Genomic DNA, 21,115 nt, shown 5'->3' with positions numbered 1-21,115 from the left:
ATTAAGCTAACTTTCAAATTTTCATTCTATAAATATAAAAATATTTTACACCCCAAAAATCAACTATATTAATGTATATTTATATATTTAATTTTGTATTTTATATATTAATGTGTATAAATAATACTCACACAAAATTGCATATAATTTTAATTGTGATTAATGTCGTATATAATTTTAATTGTGTTAATTGTGATTAATGTCGTAGTAGCATGCTAACATAGAATTCAGATTCTGTCACAATTAACGTTTCATCATAATTGCATAAGGTATCCAATGACTAAACTATCATTTTATTACCATAAAGAGATCATAATATAGGAAAATTATCACATGTTTCCATCGTACTAGTATGGAATATCATGTTCTTTTGTACTATCCGATTTTCATTATGTATTTATTTTGTAGTGAAGAACTTAAATACAATTTTATCCTTTGAAGCAAAACTAAATGACCCATTTATCAATGGTTGAGTTTCTAAATTCCTGGCTTGACTAGCAATGAAGCGTGAGCCACTATTTGTTACATTGAGAATTAAATTTTTATGCCATTCTTAAAATACACACCATTAGCAACATATCCTAGCACATTTAGTTTTATATTTATTAACAAATCATTCAGTTTTTTAATAAAAGATTATAAACATATTCAGCAGCTACCTTAGTAAAAATAATATTATATAAAATAAGTAAATAATATATATCAAAATGAAATTTAATTTTCAAATATTAACATTACAATTAAAATATTGAACTCTTTTTGCTATTTTTTTTTTCAAAATAAACTCTTTTACTTTTAATTTGTCTTTTGAAAAACTTAAAAATACAACTTTGATAACATTTTTATTTAAATCTTTTAAAATACTTGTTCAACATCTAATTTGTTAAAAATACAAAATTCGAACGAAAAATGTACATCTAATAGATTTAATAACAAAAAAAATATTTATTTTTTTAGTGGCTTCACTGAATCTAATTTATGGACTTTGAATTGATTTCAATCCATATATTTTTAACTTTAGTTTTACAAAAAAAAAAATTAATTCATTGCTTTGGTACTTATATGAAGATTTAAATTTAGTATCTAATGATATTAGATTTTTTTATTCTATTGTGTCCAAAAAGAATATATTTGACTATTTTAATATTAAAAAAGATTATAATTATCAAATTATCGTAACTCAAAATTTATTATTTATACCTTCTCTTTTATAATTTATATATAGATAATAATATTTTTATTCCTAAATCTTGTTACTCTACCATGATTTACTAAGAATTTTATACTATATTTTAATACGTAAATTATGGTAGGATAATTATTTTACAAAAATACACAAATTACACTATATCTTATCACTGTTTACTTGTAAATTTAATAGTATTCTTTAATACATAAATAATGACAGAATAGTAAATTTTTAAAATTGTACACAAATTTCACTAAACATAATTTGCTAACACAATTGTCGCTAAATATGATTCATGTCCATCATGGATTTCAATAATTTTTCCACCATAACATACTAATAAATTTTATTTTTTTAATACATAATTAAATTTAAATTACTAAAAATGACATTTTTAAATTTTTTAACGTTGTCGTTATGTGTATATACATTTGGTCATTTGTTTAATATGGAGTTAACTACTAGTTTAGTCCTCACATAACTAAAGCTGTGTTCACTTCCTTTTTATGTTTCGCTTTCTTACGATTCGTGTGCGATGCAAGTTCTGATTGTTTTGTTTAATTTTTTCTTTAAGAATCTTAGTTAAATTTCTTTTCATATATGCATATGTATGCAATCTTATTTTTAGAGGTCCTAATATCTCACCACCTTTAATTTATGAACTTAAACGTAAAATTTTGTGTGGTAGGATGTTACACTTTTTATATCATATGATATTGTTTTAATTTTAAAATAATTTATTTTGGTATAAATATGATTTAACATTTATTAAATTTAATTTTAAAAGTTAAATTTGTATTAATATATTATATAAAATTTATAAATTTGTACATTCTAATTTTATATCTGGTCAATCCAATTTAATTTTATTTATTTTGGATCAATTTAAGGTCGGGTTAAAATAAATTCAGTGAGATATTTGAAATCCAAATCTAATTGAACCATGTCGAGCCCGACCCATGTGCACCACTACTTGGATTGTAGTATCAATATTAGGATAATTTAAATGTTAAGAATATAGTTATCATAATCAAATCGGTAATCGAATTGGTTATACTGCTACCAGATTATTGGTTCAACTAATAGATTACAAGTTGAACTGATTAATCCATTCATAACTAAATAATTATATAAAATTTAATTTAATTTTTTATTTTCATAATAAATATATTTTTTAGTAATTTTATTTTATATTCAATTAATTATTAATTTTAAATTTTAGTAACTCATCAATTAGTTTATATTTATTATAACTCTTCAAGTATTTATAAATTTATATTTATTATACTATTTAAATATTTATAGAAAAAAATAATAATCATAGAAATAGAAAATATATTATAGTTAATAAAATATTATTTTTAAATTTATAAATATAATTTAATTTTATTTACATAAAACATTTAATAAAAAATTATGTATAAAAAATAATATTTTTTTAGTTTAATTGAGCTTGATCAAGTTTGACCGAATCAGTTTAACCGATTTTAAATAAATTTGACTGAATTTTATTATATTTAACTAAATTTGACCGGATTAATTATTTGACTAGTTCAAATAATAATCCAATTCGAACTAATGACCGAATTTCGGTTCGAATTTGATAATTTTGATTTGGAGTATGTTTGAATTTTATTATAATTTTGGAATAAAAATAATATTTTGTTTTTTTTAAGTAAAGTTTTTTTTATCAAAGATAAAATTGAGATTTGAACCTGTGACCTCTAGATGAGTATAAAGAGATTATATTCAAACAAATTTATACGTGATAAATTATGGATTTTTATAGGTGTGTGTGATAAATGTAAAGAAAGAGCCTTACATTTTTTACAACTTAATATAATCATCATTGAACACAGGAATATTGTTTATATAAAGAGGAGTTTTAATTTAAAACTAACAAAACATATTTTTCGAATATAAATAAAGTCAAGTGAAACAAATTCTAAGTCGATATTTCTACTTTAAAAAATCCAAGATTTGTAATCAGGGACGGATTCAGAAATGATATTATGGGGGCCAAAAACACATATAATTTTAAAAATTATGTAAAACATTATATAATATAAGATGGATTACAAAAATATACCGACAGAGAATATATTTTAAAGTAAAAAAAAAATATGTGTATACTTTTTATTAACGAAGTGGTCGAATCTTCGTATTATAAAATTCACCGATAATAGAATTTGTGTCAAATTTTTTAGTAATTTTCTTTTCAATATAATTAAAAGACAATTAGTAAGAAATTTATTTTTTATTTTGTTTCTAAGTTATTTTTCACAATATTTATAGTTAAAAAAGATCTCTTAATTGTAGCAGTTAAAATAGAGAAAATTAATACCAAATGAATAAAAAAAGACGGTCACAAGAAAAAAATTTCACTTTATGAGATTTGAAAATTTTTATTTAATTAAAAATATTAGTAATAATATCTTTTTTAGATTTCTTTAATATTGTTACTTTCTTTTTAGATATTAAAAATTATTAATATTTAAATTAGACTGAACTTTTATTTATACTAGACTCAATAATAAATAATTTTTTTTTAAAAAATTAAATTATACATAATAACTTATTACTGTTAAAAAAAGTTGGAGCGGGTGGTGAGGCCGCCACTCACCCCCTTATGTCCGTCCTTGTTTGTAACTATACATTATTTTTGCTTTAATTTTTAATTTTTTTTATCTCATAGTCTTCAATCTATTATAAGATGAGAAATCAATAAAATTATTTAATATATAAATCTAAGTATTTAACTGTTACGAATCTTATAACTGAGCAATTATGAATATTAAAAATAATAAATTAAATAAAAAAATAATCATTTTTTTAAATTAAATATGCATGGAGTAAAAAGAAGCAACAAAAATATAAAGAGAAATATAGGGATGAGTTTTATATTTATTCTTATATAAAATCGAATGGATTATGAAGTTTTGTTTTTATTTTTTATTTTTTTATTATTGAAGATAGGAAAATTCAAACTCGTAATTTCTTAGATAAATATAAAAAGATTATGCCATTTGAGTTATAATTTGTTGACTTAGTCGTGAATTGAGGGTTTTGATTATGAATTATGAAGTACGTATAAAGTAACATGCTTATGACATATTTAAATACTATAGTCAAAGAAAGAAATCATCACCTGCAATGCAAGTATAAAGAACCTTAACTAATTTTTTTGTTCAATTCATCAAGAATTAAAAAACTATGCATTTTCAGTTCAAAAGAGTAGTTATGAGACTATCAACAATTTTATTACAATTTTATATCTATATACACATACATATTTGTGTAAACATGTAAATTAAATGGTTGAAAGAAACAAATAAAAACAAAAGGTGAAATATAACTGACAAATAATAGTATTTATATATGTTTATTCCGCGCCGCAAGAATGTATCAAATTAAAAAGAAAAAAAAAGAAACTAACATTATAATATGAGAAGAAAAAATGAATTATGAAAAAAAGTGAAAAGCAAAGAATTATAAAAGAAGAAAGTAAATAAGTAAAAGTATAATTTTATATTAAAAAGATAAATAGTAAAAATGAGTAAAATAAAATAGTTTTATAATTTAATTTACACCTATTAAAAATAATAACAACATAAAAATATATAATAAAGTAATAAACTAAATAAAAACAAATGTTAAAGAGAGACTGAAATAAAAAATAAATCTATTTAGATGACTTAATTTATACCAGATTACCAGTTCAGCTAATTTATAGGCTACTTTTAGTAAATTCCAACACAAATTTAGCTACCTTCCAACTAGCTTGGGCAAACAAGGAACTCCAATTCTCACAAACTGGCAAAATGATAGACTGGTTGCATGACTAAGGTAGACTTCTTTTACATACTATCCACAGAAGTTATTTTTTTTAATCTAGATCGTTTACATTTTTTAAATTATATCTTAAAGGTTTAAAATTGAGGAACAAAATGTTCCGTGTTCATACAACGGAACACGTGAACAGCTTCCCATAATATATTAACAATGTTATGTATAATTTTTGTGTATACGTTTTTTGTAATTTTTTATATTTACTATTGGAAGTGAAAGCAGATAAAATATTTGTTTCTTATACTAAAAAAATATACAAAATATATAAAAAAAATACAAAAATCATAAAATGGCATTTGTATTTCATTCCTCCAAAGTGAATACAAAAGGCATATGCATTCAGGTGCAGTGTCAAGTTGAAGTACACCATAGCTAATAATACCACCACCCGCTTCAGTATTCTCTGAGAAAACTGATCAGCACACCAAATAACACAACAAATCACTGTTTTCACTTATATCAGTGTTGCTCTCAGTTGAGCACATACATAAGGCTTCTTGTAGTTTGAAGCAGGCACAGACGTCTGTCCTTTTTACAACAGCACTTCTACTACTGCTTCCAAAATGATCTGACATGAAAAGTGCAAGCTACCAAACAATCCTCAAGTTATTAATAACAACTTGATTTTCAAGAATGTTCAAGTCATTTAAGTGCTTCAGATGTAAGATTGCTGTACAAGCAGAGAGTATAATAGCATCCAACTCCTCATCCCTGTAAGATAGCTGAAAGAGAAAAACAATTCAATCACTATAAACGACCACTAACACAACTACCATCGGTACTTCCACAGCTAATACTATTACTACCAATAATAATAAAGGAAAATTATCAGGTGTTCCAAGTACTTTTATGGAACATGGCTGTTCCAATAAGCAAAAGGTTCCTATATTAATTTTGTCGTTTAGCAACTTTTTAAAAGACTCTAAAATCCTCCAAATTAGACATGAAATGACATAAATGGGCAGCTATAAGAGGTTCATTGTCCCTTGGATTGCTGGCTTTCAATAACTGGCTTAATTGCTTGTGAAAGTGGTAAACGAGGAAGAACGAGTCTTAACGTCGTCATGAACCCAATGATACGGGTCGTCTTCCCTCTCCTCAACCACTTTCAACTTCTCTCTCGCCATAGCAGTAATAACAAAAAGTAAATGAAGAAAAACACTAACCTTGCGAAGACATGAGGGAGGGTAAACTGTAAAAAAAAGAAACGTAGCAGCAAAATGTAAAGTCTCGAAGCGAAGTGCAGCTATTATTACAAAGCCCACTAAATTAGGGGAAACCTTAGTCAATAACTACCGTCAACGTGGGGAACCAATCCACATAATGGCACATTAAATGAGTCACAAGAATAATCAAAGAGGCACCCCAATTTCCTTTCAAAATCCTTTAAATGGGCCACGGAGGCCCAGCAGCAACAAAAAGTTATTGAGCCACAAAAACGAAGTCAGCAACAAATCAACTAAAGTTCGCCCACTGTTCTTACATACAACACTGGCCGAACTTGGGGGCTATGACGTGTACACCACCAAACTCGGAGGTAAACTCAAAACTTGGTTACCGACCTAAAGACTCGGATAAACCGAACAAAAGCATAAAAACCTCCAACTAAAACGCGAACAGGCCAGCAGCGTCACCCACAATCACGGAACTCACTCCCTCAAATTCAATCACGTCTCTGCACAGGTCAAAGATATCAGTAACAGCATTCACCTGATATTTCGAAACAAACTAACACACCACACGCCTATAAAACCAAACCTAACCCAACCACAAAGGGCAGGTCACAGAACTCATTCTTACTTGTTATTCTTTACTCTCTTATAACTCACATACTTACTTGAGCGTCGGAGTGTCTTGTGCAGGTGCTCCCGCCGCCGTGTTTCAGAGAACCGAGGTCATTCCGCACCATTGAGCCAAGACGACGTATAGCTTAGTCAAGAAGTCAAGTGCTCAACTGAAAGCAATATACCTTGGCGCTCTCAGGACGGAACACATTGAATGAAGAATGAACCAATTTTCCATAAACAAGGTGAAAAAAGAAGAGAGCAAGGTGTGGAACTAATAAAATCAGAACGGCTAAAAGTACAGCATGATTGGTATTCCTTCCCAGAAGCCTTGCATTGCAGTGCCATAACATGTCATATTATCAAATCTGAGTTAACTCCACCAACCAAAAGTTCAATTGAAGCGCCTAGCATGATCATCAATGTGCATATAGACAAATTAGTTGTTCCACACCAGAGAAAAAAGACCAAGTGGAAACCCCATTTTTCCATTTCAAAACCCCCAATGTAACGCCATTTGTCTTCTCATTTGTTTACGTAGGATGGAGCTTTGGAAAATAAGATCCAATATCAATAATGCATTCACAGCCAAACTCGTTTTCTTTCTCTTTTTAATTCTATATATGTAAAAGTGAAAAAATTATCCCATAAAATTTCTATAACCAGTACCATATTCATCTCAGTGACGATTTCTAGCAACAAAAAATCTAGCTTAGTGATATTTTCAACTAACAAATTATTTAGAGTTCAGTGATAAATCAGTAACAAATTTACGTCGGTGATTAACAAAAAGATCCTACTAGTTCAGTGATATTTTCAGCACCAAAATCAAAGACAGTAACAAAACAGAAAAAGAAAGAACAGGAGAATTTGTTGGAACTCACCAAATTGGGACCAGCTTCTGGTTGCGCGAAAGAAGCTGACGGCGAGGAGGAAGCTGACGGCGAGAAGGAAGCCCCGGGATCTGCTGCTTCTGCCTCCGGCGACGACAAGCGCAACTGCTTCTGTCTCCGGCGACGACAAGCGCAACGAAGGCGCGGGACTGACTGTGAGACGGTGATGAGACAGGGAGCGACGACGACCACCAGTCCAAGACCTGCTGCTTCTGCCGCCGATAACAACGAGGGCACGGAAGGCGTGCGAGCGCGACTGAGTGCGAGACCAGATACCGTGAGAGAGACCGAAGCCGAGAGAGAGAGAGAGCTTGGGTCAGAGAGCAATGAACCAGTGAGAGAGTGACACTGAGGGAGTAAGAGGAAGAGCTTAGGATGGCTGAACGACGTCGTATCAGAAATTTAAGAAAAAAAATATAAAAGACATGACCCAGTCCGGTTTATTTAAATCGGCTGAGTCGAACCGAATTCAAAAAAAAAAATAGTTAACCGATTCCTTAAATACTATTAATTACAATTTGACACATAAATAACTTAAAGAAAAATGTTTGAGACATCTTTGATAAGTATTTTCCAATAAATAAAAGAGCCTAGAGTCAATAAACTGAGCTTTTTTTTCGCTGTTTCAACTTTCAATTGCAATTATTCTATGGCAGCATAGTCTTCAAAATATTTTGTTGAAGGAAATTGATATTTGTACATATAACAAGTCAGCTTTTTTTTTTTTCACTTTTATATATCCAACCTACTACCATTGAGACGGAAAAGAAAAAAGCTTCCACCGATTTGAATGTATTCTATTTCAATTCTTTTATTTATTTGTCATTCTCATATTGAATAGATGTACAAATGAATTGCCAATTTAAATTATCATTGTTCTTTTTATTATAAATATGTAAAGATATGATCATACTCATGCAAGAACTAATTTGGTCGGATTATCGTTTTTGTTCTTTCCCCTCCTCAGTGATGAACAATTGAACCTAAAGTTAGTTAGATATATTTTGACTGAACTAAATTATTTAACAATTCATAATTTCATCTCTACTGAAACATCTCTTCATTGAAGTAAGGACATATATGTTCTGTTACCTAACATCTGTTTGGTTACTTTAACTCAATAGCTAGGTTAACCAGAGTTACTTAGACAAGGTTTGTAGGTAAGGTCCACCTTACCTTTTTTCAAAGTGTGATTATTCATTAGAAAAAGTCTAAAAGCAACGGCATTTTTATTTAAATTTAGTCAATATTTATTTAATAAAAATAAAATGAATAATTTTATATTAGTAAATATAATTTTATATTATTAAAAATATTAATAATAATTAATTAATAAGTAAAAATCACAAAATTTGCTTCCCTAAGCCTCCTCTTATTCTTTAATCACCACATGCGGTTGGATAACGGTTCTTTCTACTCAACCATATATATTTTATCTCTGGTTCTTTCTTCTCTCTCAGCTTCTCTTTCACTCTCTCTGGTTCCACTTCTCCAGCAGATCATCAAGTTCTTTCGTCATCGCTGAGCACTCTCTGACAATGTCTAAACAAAGGTCGGTAGCTATTACTACTTAATATCTTCTCTATTATCATATCTTCTGATCTATCTACTGTAAGTTTTTCATATATATATGATTTATAGGTTGGAAGGCAAGGTGGCAATAGTGACCGGAGGAGCAAGTGGAATAGGAGCAGAAGCAGTGAGGGTATTTGTAGAAAACGGTGCGTTTGTAGTTGTAGCAGATGTTCAAGACGAGCTCGGTCACCACCTTGCAAGTTCCATTGGCTTGTTAGAGAAGGTGAGTTACTGCCACTGCGACATTAGAGACGAGAAACAAGTTGAAGAAACCGTGGCTTTCGCGGTGGAGAAATACGGAAGCCTAGACATCATGTTCAGCAACGCTGGAATTGCAGGCTCTATCTTCTCTAACATACTTGATTTAGATCTGAACGATTTTGACAATGCCATGGCTGTGAATCTTCGCGGAGCAGCAGCGTGCATCAAGCATGCTGCACGTGTCATGGTGGCAAGAAGGACACGTGGATCCATAATATGCACAGCAAGTGTGGCTGCTTCGGTTGGTATTGGCGCAGCTGCTGGTGTTGGTTATACCGCATCCAAACACGGCCTTATAGGACTTGTGCGTTCGGCGTGTGGTGAGCTTGGCGGTTATGGGATCAGAGTGAATTCGGTTTCACCATATATTGTGGCCACGCCTCTTGTGTGTAGAGCGCTGGATGTGGAGGCAAGTGAAGTTGAAAGTGCTGGTGGTGTTGGTGCCAATTTGCAGGGGATTGTGTTGAAGCCAATACATGTTGCGGAAGCAGCTTTGTTTCTTGCTTCTGATGAATCTGCTTACATTAGTGGACATGATTTGACCGTTGACGGAGGTTTCTTGGCCGTTAATCGCGGTATTGAACCCTCCCTAGCTAGCTTAAAAAAAACTAAATGATATAAGATTATATGGAGTACTGTGACACAAATGATTTTGTATTTTACTATTTTTAAATTATCATGTAATCTACTTATTTTAATAAGGTTGATACCACAGGTGAATCTCCAGTATTTCAGGATAATAATAAAACAATACATTCTTTGTTTATCCTAATCACTTTTGTAACTATAAAAACGAATAAGATTAACTAGTTCGAGTAACACTTAGCATTATAATATTGAGTCTTTTTTTATTATAAAAAATTATTATGAATTCTATCTATACCATTTTTTGATGAACAGAATTCTCTTATGGCACTAAATTGAAGAAGAAAGAAATAACACTAGTTAAACTTTTAGAAAGAGAAAAAGAATTTAGAACATTTTATAAGATAAAAAATAATATTATATTAATATATATACTAAAATACCCTTATAGGTAATTATAAATAGATGAAGAAACCTGGTGCTATTTGTACAACGTGTATACTGATGAGAAGACGATATTCATCATCATTGATACTTATCTTTGTTACTTCATTGGTTTGGAGTTGCATGGTATGATCCATGAACATGAAAGGCGCCTTTGATTTCTGAGATTAGTAACGAGGTAATGCATGCATGGTTTAATTAGAATAGTATATGACCCTGATTTGATCCTTGTTAACGATAGTAACTTTTACTCTTTCAATTCTTATCTGGATTTGGATATGAATTTTTATCATTTTATGTGATGTAATGATCTAGTAGTGGCTTCAATGGCATTAATCGTTCTCTTTTCAGTTCTAATAATGCAATGCTTAATGAACAATTTTACTTTAATTTTTCTTCTAGATAATTAACACCAACATGCAGTTTTAATTTTGGAATAATTAGAAAATTACGATTCCAGGAGTGTTCGATTGGAATATTTGATTTTAGCTTATAGTCAAAAATTTCAACAACGGAATCAACATGTGGCTGATGTGTGTTTCAAAAAGTTGATCTCTTAAATAGGGGAGAATGAATTTTGTTGATTTTGGATAAAATTAAAACTTCTAGTTTTTTAAAGCTTAGTCTTGTTTAGATCCTTTTTACAAATTAAACTCAACTCGACTCATGAGGACAAGCATGTTGGAACTTATTAAATAATCTCCTCCCACATAACCATCAAGGATCGTCAATACGCCAAAGGACGCTAATAAAACACAAAATACAAAGACCAGACAAATAAAACAGAGCACTTAACAACAAATAAAAATAAGCTAATTGAACCTTTTCATACGGTATACAGGTACTGCATCTATCTTCCACCGCCATGCTTGAATGATGTAGCGAGCCAACTTACCTTGCAACTCCCGTGGAGGAGCATTCCTCCAATGATACGATCATTTAACCATATTGACTGTTATCTCTCATGTTATCTAATGTAACCCCTTTTCATACATGAAATCTGCACTACTCCTTCTTGGTCAAACTTCTTCTCATGATTTCCCACCCTTTGTTCCCACTCTGATTATTTTAATATCCCTTTCACCTTTGATCACAGTACAAATGTTCTGTAATGTATGCCTCAATGTTATGGTTTTATTCCTCAGGAATTTCTACTTCCAATTAGCTTCTTCTTTCCTTTTTATCCATTCAACTATATCAATGACCACCTTCAAGTCTCCTTCCACCACACCAACTTCCTCCAACTTTAATTTAATGATTTTTAATAAAAAAAAAATCTAAAACCAACATTTTTATTAAAATTTGACTAATATTTAACTAGTAAAAAGAAAATCAGTAATTTTACATAATTAAATATAATTTCACACCATTAAAAATATTAATATTAACTAATTAATGGTTATAAATTACAAAATCCAGTACTCCACTTTTTAATATACACAAACAACAACAAATATATTTAGTGAAATAATTTTTAAAATTTAAAAATATTATAATAAATATCAATATAAAAATTAAATTTTAATATAAATTAATATATAAAATTATATTATATTTTTTATTTTAATAAATCAAAATTTTTTTTTTATCAAACCAAGCTTATATCTCCCGTCAAACATTCCACTGACCAATCAAAGCTCGTTAGAAAATTTTCCACTACATTCTTGGTTTAGGATATGTTTGGACCATTAAATATTCCCATAACAAAACATATTTTTTAAGTTTTTTTAATAACTATTAAATAGTTCTTTTTTAATTTTAATTACAAATTAACCTCATATATTTTCTTTAATTATAAAAACTATTTTTTATTTTATAAATTATTATTTTATTATTCATCTATTATGTTTATTAACAATAAAAAACAAAAACAATAACGAATTAGATCTTCTATTGATCGTAATAAATCTCTTGTGCATTCTAATAGATTAAAAGTTTATATTTAATCCGTGACGTTCGTGATGAACTATAAAACCGTGTTTCCTTAAAAATCAATCGATTGGATTATCAAAACAATCTATTGAATTATAACTCAATCGATTGGATTACAATTTATCACACAATAATCGATTAAAAATTACAAGACAGCATAATTTTTGCATAAATCAATCGACTGGTCATATTATCCAATTGATTTAACGATGAATAAATTATACTTTTCAATCGATTGAAAGCTTCAAAACAACCTGAGGTCTCACCAAAACAATCGATTGCTTTTGTTACTCAATCGATTGCTTTTGGCAAAACAATATGGATTTTATGCGTGGTGCACTCAGAGCAACGTGGTAAGAAACCACTCTCGAACGATGACGCTTTCAACAGTTTCATTAAACGTGGTAAGAATAAATTGAGGAGCATGGCGACGTTTGGGCACCGTAGGGAGGAAACTAGCCACACTTCGGCTGACGTGGCTAATAATGGTGTTTCAGTTGTCAAGAACCGTGCTAACAATAAGAATGATCAGAAAGACAACTTTTCAGATTTTATCAAGCGTACTAAAAAGAAGTTCAGAACTACAACAATTGTTGGAAGGAATAGCTAAGTAAAAAGAGGGTAAGAAGGTGCATGCGTTGCGTGGATTAATTGGTGTTTGGGTTTGTGACATGACGCATGTGAAGTGCATCGTAATAATAATCCATATTGTTTTGCCAAAAGCAATCGATTGTTTTGGTGACACCCTCAAGTTATTTTGAAGCATTTAATAGATTGAACGGTATAAACAATCGATTGAATTATATAAAATTCACATTTTATTCATCGTTAATCGATTGATTTATGCGAAAATTATGTTGTCTTACAATTTTTAATCGATTGTTTTATGATAAACTATAATCCAATCGATTGGTTTTCAAAAAAACACGATTTTATGGTTCATCACTAACGTCACGGATCAAATATAAACTTTTAATCGATTGGAATATCCAAAAGGTTTATTACGATCAATGGAAGATCTAATTTATTATTGTTTTTGTTTTTGATTGTTAATAAATATGATAGATAAATAATAAAATAATAATTTATAAAATAAAAAATAATTTTTATAATTAAATAAAATATATGGAGTTAATTTGTAATTAAAATTAAAAAAATAACTATTTAACAGTTATTAAAAAAATTTAAAAAACATATTTTGTTATGGGAATGGTCCAAACGTTCTGAGACCATCGAATCCGGTGTCTACATACTTGTTAATAATAGATTAATAGGTCTATACAGGTTACAGGACAAAGTACCACCAAACCAGCTATACTTTTTTGGGAGCTACTCAAATAAAAATATTTAAAATATTTTTTTTAAATATTTTTCAGTAATTAAGATTTAATACATATAATTAATTAAATTGTGTTATTTTTATTAAAATTAGACAAAATAAACTAATTTAATCGAAAAAATGGTGAATCAAATCTTGAATCGATCTAAATAAATATAACTTTTTTATAAAAAATTATTACAATACCCTTATTATAAAAAATGACTAAAATACTTATATATATATATATATATATATATATATATATATATATTTGAAAACTCTAAATTCGAACTCTATAGACATAGAAGTAAAGTGCTAAAATTTAAGATTCTCAAAATTAATATATATAATAGGAGTATTTTAGTCATTTTTTATAATAAAGGTGTTATTATAATATATTTTTATAAAAAAATAATAATAATTTAGATCAGTTCAATATTTAATTTACTATTTTTCGATCAAATTAATTTGTCTGACCTAATTTTAATAAAAATAATACGATTTAATCGATTATATGTATTAAATTTTAATTACTAAAAAATATCTTAAAAAAAAACATTTCAAACATCTTTATCTAAATAACTCCTACTTTTTCTTTACACACTTCACCTTCTAAGTATCTTTTTTCTTCACTTTATTTGCCTCACACCACATATTAACGAGAGCTTTCACTTGTTCTCACACATTCATCCATGGCACAATTTTCTTTTCAAATATTATAATATTTCTACAATTTCATACTACACTATTGCAAAAATAGAACATATAATCCACTTTTCCTTTCTTATATAGAGTTTATATTCTCCAACATTCAAGCTATATTCTAACATCACAAGGTCCTACCCAAAACACTTTTTCATTATCCAATAATGTCATCTACCGTAATTAAGAGACAATTTGAAAATATAAAAATCAATAATTTATTGACTCTTGTGTCTCTCCAAATAAAATACACGCTTGTTCTCTTTCATAAGTTAAGAAAGAACACGTTTATAAGATTTTCTAACTCTCATCAAAATGAGTTTGTTGAAAATAAATTGTGATAAGGTGTTGAAAATCTCTAAAACTAAATATAAATAAAAAGTTGAGAATTAGCTTTTACACGTAAATTGTGCCAGTCCTATGTGATTTAGTCTCAAATCACATAATTTTTTCACTTTAAAATGATTTATAAGCAACTTATAAAGTTGTGAATTTTTGTACGATTTATGAATTATTTCTCTAAAGTATTTATGCATAAATCATCCTAAGATATTATACTTAATATATTATATAACCCTCAAAACTTTAGGATAATTTATATATTATTAAGAAAAGAGTATTTATGTTTTAAAAATTATTTTAGGAGAATCTAATAATTTTGAATTGTGTTTATTTTATTTAAGTGAAAAAGCCAAATATAAGAGTGTAGCTAATATTTACTCTTAAATAATAAATTAAAATTATTATTAATAAAAAGTAATTCACGTAAATTAAATTTTTATTTTATACATAATTATGAGTGGATTTTTTATTTTATGTTCCAGACAAAGTTAGGCAAATTTATTTCAAATGTTGTTAGTGGAGTTAGTTAATACTTAATCCTCGAATTGAATTATTATTATATATGCTTAGTGGATTTTGGAGGGAATGGAATTTTCTATTTTTTATTATTTTATCAAATGCGTTTTTTATTATTTAACAATTTTTTATATATTTTTTTAATCTAACGTAAGAAACATATAATACGAGATCCCATTTTACACTAACAATTAAAATAAAAATTGAAAGAATTTATTTCTGACTTTAGATACTGATCTTGCATACTCATTAGTAAATAAATAGAAGAGCCTAGAGTCAATAAACAGAGATTTTTTGCTGTTTCAATTGCAATTATTCTATGGCAGCATAGTCTTCAATATTTTGTTAAAAGAAATTGATATTTGTATATATAACAAATCAGTGTTTTTTTTTTTCACTTTCATATATCCAACCTACTACCATTGAGACGCAGAAAAAAAAAAAGCTACCACTGATTTGAATGTATTCTATTTCTTTTATTTATTTGTCATTCTCAGATTGAATACATGTACAAATTAATTGCCAATTTAAATTATCAATGTCCTTTTTATTATAGATATGTAAAGATATGATAATTGTTATGTAGGTAATCTGAGATAGGTGGATTGGACTTGAAGAATTGGTCCAAGTGTCAGTGGAAGGTGGTCTCCGACTTATTTACGATCGGGAACCGCCGTCCGAGTTATGTGTTTTAAAGAATGGGGGTGGTACCTGTAAAGACATTCTAATGCCTAAGTCAGTAAAGGGGTAAGCAGGTTTAGAGTATATTAGAATTTAGTTTTACCTGAGTATGTATTTATAGTGGTGATCCAATAATCACTGTTGGAGTAGTTCCACATTTGAAGGTGGATAACCGTCCATTTATCTTAGGGTTGTTGAGATATTGCTTCTAGAAGTGGATGAGAGATTTTATGGGGTAATTACTTATTTGAATAAGTGTTATCTGCCAGCTCATCTTGAGCCCGACCTCTTTGGGGAGGGGCTCATGTCGAACCTGACTTCTTTCATGGGAGGTCGGTTAGGTGGTAAAGGCCAACCTTTCGATTGGGCCTTTTTGATTTACTTGGACTTGGACCATAGTGTTGAGTCAGGGTATGAACAGTGCCCCTACTCGAGCCCGATCTCTTGGCTATGAGTCAGATTCGAGTATTGATTGAACTCGGGTTTATCCAAGTCAGGAACGTGATTTCAAACTTTTCAACTATCGCGTCTAATCAAACGTCGCGTCCATTTTTTGTTTCGTATTTACACGTGGGAGCAGTTACATTGGTAACGGTGCGTTTCTTTAATGATAGAGTCATTTTACTGTTGTGCCCCTGTCATGTTATAAATACTTTTCCCTCTTCTTTCTTTTGTTTTCTTTCGTCTTCGAAGTTTCTTACCTGCACTCTCATTCTTTCTTATTCAAAAAATTCCTTTAGTCTTCTGTCTTGGGGCGCTTCGTTGCTTTCTACTCCTGCGACTACTTCTCCTTTATTCTACGGAGAAAGGTTAGTCTTTTCTTTATCCTCTTCTGTCATTTGTGTAGTGCTTTATCTCTGTGTGCTTGTGCGTTTGAGGAGATTTTCATGCTTTTACTATTCCATTATTTTGAATGTACATATTCAATTCTTTCTCATTGAATTGTTTTCGTAACTTTAGGTTATTGTTGCGATGCATTTTGATTTTCTCGAGTTTTTCAACTAGTGAGTCGTTTAGTGATATTATTCCCAAGTTATCATGATCGTCTTTTGTAACATCTTTACACCGACTTGTACATCGTCTTTTTATCCTGCCGACCACTTAGGTCGGTCATGGAATTTTTACGCTTTCTCGAGCTTAAATCGGTGCGTTTCGTAGAATAATGATGCCAATAATGGAATTATAAAAAAATAGAATAAAATCTTTATTAATTAATGGAGGTGACAAAGTTAACTTAGCTACTAAGAGATTTTAAGACTATTAACCCTTAGTCCTCGCTTTGATGCCTCGTTAAAACCCCCTCCAGGAAAAACCATATTTGGGAAAAAACTATGAAGTCGGAAAAAAGAGTACATCAGGGAGTGGAGTTCGCTTCTAGCTATAATACCTCCTCATGTTGCAGGCGTGCCACGATCTTGGGAGCTCAGCCCCACTCAGGTCGGATACCTTGTAATACCCCTTTCCGAGGATTTCACTTATCTTATATGGCCATTTCCAATTAGCAGCAAGTTTTCTTTCACCCGACTTGTTTGCGCCGATGTCATTCCTGATCAGGATTAAATCGTTTGAGGTAAAGCTTCTTCGAATGACTTTCTTGTTGTATCTATCTGTCATCCTTTGCTTTAGCGCCACTTCCCTTATCTGGGCTTATTCTCGGACTTCAGGGAGTAGTTCGAGATCTTCTTTGTGTGCCTGAATGTTGCCAACCTCATCATAGAATCTCGCCCTGGGACTTTGCTTGTTGACTTCAATTGGTATCATGGCTTCTATGCCATAATCAAGTCGGAAGGGTGTTTCTCCAGTAGCTGATTGAGGTGTGGTTCGATAGGTCCACAACACTTGAGGGAGCTCCTAGACCCAAGCTCTCTTTGCATCTTGAGGTCTTTTCTTTAGTCCAATCAGTATGACTTTGTTGGCTACCTTACTTAGCTTGCCCATTTGCTTGTGAGTGCTCAACCAAGGTGAATTGATACTTGATCTTCATACTGGCTACTAAGTTTCTGAATGTAGAGTCAATGAACTGGGTACCATTATCCGTGGTGATTGGATGGAGAATTCCATACCTTGTAATGATATTTTTGTAGAGAAACTTTTGACTTCTCTGATATGTGATAGTGGCCAATGGCTCTACTTCGATCCACTTCATAAAGTAGTCCACTCCCACTATAAGGTATTTCACTTGTCCAGCTGCTTGGAGAAATGGTCCGAGTAGATCTAATCCCTATTTTGCAAAAGGTCATGGAGAAGTTATGCTGATGAGTTCCTCAGGGGGAACGACATGGAAGTTAGCATGCATTTGGTATGATTAACACCTCTTCACAAACTCGGTGGCATCCTTCTGTAAGGTCGGCCAATAGAACCCGGCTCGGATGACTTTCCTAACCAAAGACCTTGCTCCGAAATGGTTCCCGCAGATACCATTGTGCACCTCCTCTAGGACTTCTGTTGTCTTTGAGGTCGGGACGCACTTCAACAATGGTGTGGATATTTCTCTTTTATAGGGGATATTTTTCACTAAGGTGTACTTTTGTGCCTCCCTTTGGATTTTCTTGGCCTCTTTTTTCTCTTTGGATAGGATGTCGAATTTCATATGTTCGATAAAAGGGGTCATCCACCCGAGTTCCAACCCAGATACCTACAGGACATCTTGTTTAGCCTCTGTTTTTGTGACAGAGGGTTCTTGGAGAGTTTCTTGGATCAGACTTTTATTATTCCCTCCTGTCTTGGTACTTGCTAACTTGGAGAGGACGTCTGCTCTGCTGTTGAGATCCCGAGTTATATGTTTGACCTCAGTCTCTGAGAACCGCCTGAGATACTCCAAAGTTTTGTCAAAGTACCTTTTCATATTTGAGTCTTTAGCCTGATACTCCCCATTAATTTGAGAAGTCACTACTTGAGGGTCGCTGAAGACCACTACCTTGGTTGCACCGAATTCTTCTGCTAGCTTCAACCCGGCAATCAAGGCTTCATATTCTGCCTTATTGTTGGAGGTCAGAAATTCAAATTTCAGGAAGACTTCTATTTGAATTCCCTCTTGGTTGACAAGTATTATGACTACACCGCTTCCGATTTTATTGGAAGAACCATCCACATACAATTCCCAAGTTGTGGATGCTTCCTCTTAATCTCTTGCATATTCTTCCACGAAGTCGGTCAGGCACTAGGCTTTGATTGCCGTCCGAGTTTCATACCTTAAGTCAAACTCAGATAGTTCTATAGCCCATTGAACCATTATGCTCGTAATGTCTGTTTTTTGAAGAATTTGCTTCATGGGCTGGTTTGTTTAAACTTTTATTGTATGAGCTTGAAAATAAGGTCGTAGTCTTTGAGATGCCACTATTAAGGCATACGCAAACTTCTCGAGTTTTTTGTACCTTAACTCGGAGCCTTGTAGAACTTTGCTGGTGAAGTATATTGGATGCTGCCCAATCTCATCTTCCCGTATTAGCGCTATGCCACAGCTTTGTCGGCTACAGACAAATACAGGATGAGTTCTTCCCCGATTTTAGATCGGGTCAGAATTGAAGGTTGGCTTAAAACCCTTTTGAACTCTTGGAAAGCTTTTTCGCATTCAGGAATCCATTCGAACTGGCATCCTTTTCTTAGTAGAGAAAAAAGTGGTAAGGATCTCAGTGCTGATCCTGCTAAAAACCTGGAGAGAGTTGCAAGTCGGCCACTAAGCTACTGGACTTCCCTTAAATAGGTCAGGCTCTTCATTTCTATGACTGCCCTGCACTTGTCAGGGTTGGCTTCTATCCCTCTTTGTGTTAGCATAAACCCTAAAAATTTTCCAGCCTCCACTGCAAAGGTGCACTTTACAGGATTCAATCTTATCCCATGCGTTCTTATGGTGTTGAAGACTTGTGAGAGGTCCATCAGGAGGTCGGCCTCATCCTTAGTTTTTATTAACATGTCGTCTAGGTATACCTCCATTAATTTCTCAAGGTGAGGTGCGAACACCTTGTTCATCAACATTTGGTATGTGGCTCCTGCATTTTTTAACCCAAAAGGCATGGCCACATAGCAATAATTTGCTCTAGGCGTGATGAAGGATGTCTTCTCCTCGTCTGACTTGTACATCAAGATTTGATTGTATCCTGAGTACGCAACCATGAACGACAAGTACTGATATCCCAAGCTGGAATCTACTAGGGTATTGTTCCGAGGGTTACCTAAAACTATAGGTCGATCTCGGATGAGATCTTCTGTGCTGGTCAGAACGGTTGTATCCGATTTGTTGGACTTGATGGTGATGCTGATTCCTTTGTCCCCGGAAGGTGGATGGTACCTACAAGGGACTCCGATGCTTAAGTTAGCAAGGGTATTAAGCAGGTATTGAGTAGAATCAGAGTATGAGTTATACTTGGGTGCTCCAGTGTATTTATAATGGTGTAGAGTGACCTTTTCAGACAAGATAAGTTAGTTATCTTATCTTTATCTTTATCTTATCTTTATCTTTCATGGGAACCACCTTTATCTCTATAGGCTTGGGCTGCCTTTGGATTGGGGTCGTGTTCCTCTATTTGGACCCTTTATTGGGCTTTCCTGTGGCTTGGCCGAGCTCTTCGAGAAGAGGTCGGTTTGTCCTGACCTGAAGAGGTCGGTCGCTTTGTCTGTAGAACATCCCGTGTCGGATAGCTCGACTCAGGGTATGAACAGTGCCCCTGCTCGAGCTCGGTCTTCCTTTGGAGGTAGAGTCTTAGTTTTTAGGACTTCGAACCATCTCGGGTGGAGCCGAACTCGAGCATTTTGTTAACTTTATCTTTGTAGAGTTCATTTTTGAATGCGGAACGTTTCGCTTCCTCTGAGAGCGCGCGCTTTTGTATTAGCGTCCTAGCCTTGGGAATGTGCGAGGGTTTAATGCCCTCATTAATTGGTTTTTAATGCCCCTATTTTCTCTTGGTTTCCTTTATTCAAATTTTGTATCCAAGAGACGGTTTTTTTCCTGTAACTTCCCTTCTTTTTCGCCGTTTTTTGTCCTGCATTTCTCATTTTCTCTTTGTGACGTTTTGGCATTCGCTGGTGCTTCTGCTTCTCGGTT

The 21,115-nt window shown here is 31.7% G+C and overlaps 1 protein-coding gene across 1 annotated transcript; it reads left to right on the top strand.

The window, feature by feature from the left end:
• The first annotated feature begins 9,093 nt into the window (after positions 1–9,093).
• On the top strand, positions 9,094–10,335 carry LOC130935745 (short-chain dehydrogenase reductase 3b-like). Its single transcript, XM_057865629.1, has 2 exons — positions 9,094–9,267; positions 9,357–10,335. Exons 1-2 carry the CDS (start codon positions 9,254–9,256, stop codon positions 10,165–10,167), a joined length of 825 nt encoding a protein of 274 aa, XP_057721612.1. The 5' UTR covers positions 9,094–9,253; the 3' UTR covers positions 10,168–10,335.
• The last annotated feature ends 10,780 nt before the right edge of the window (positions 10,336–21,115 follow it).

This window comes from Arachis stenosperma, chromosome 6 (assembly GCF_014773155.1).
Source record: "Arachis stenosperma cultivar V10309 chromosome 6, arast.V10309.gnm1.PFL2, whole genome shotgun sequence".
In the NCBI taxonomy this organism is placed as follows: domain Eukaryota; kingdom Viridiplantae; phylum Streptophyta; class Magnoliopsida; order Fabales; family Fabaceae; genus Arachis; species Arachis stenosperma.
This window is presented reverse-complemented; position numbering and strand designations above follow the sequence as displayed.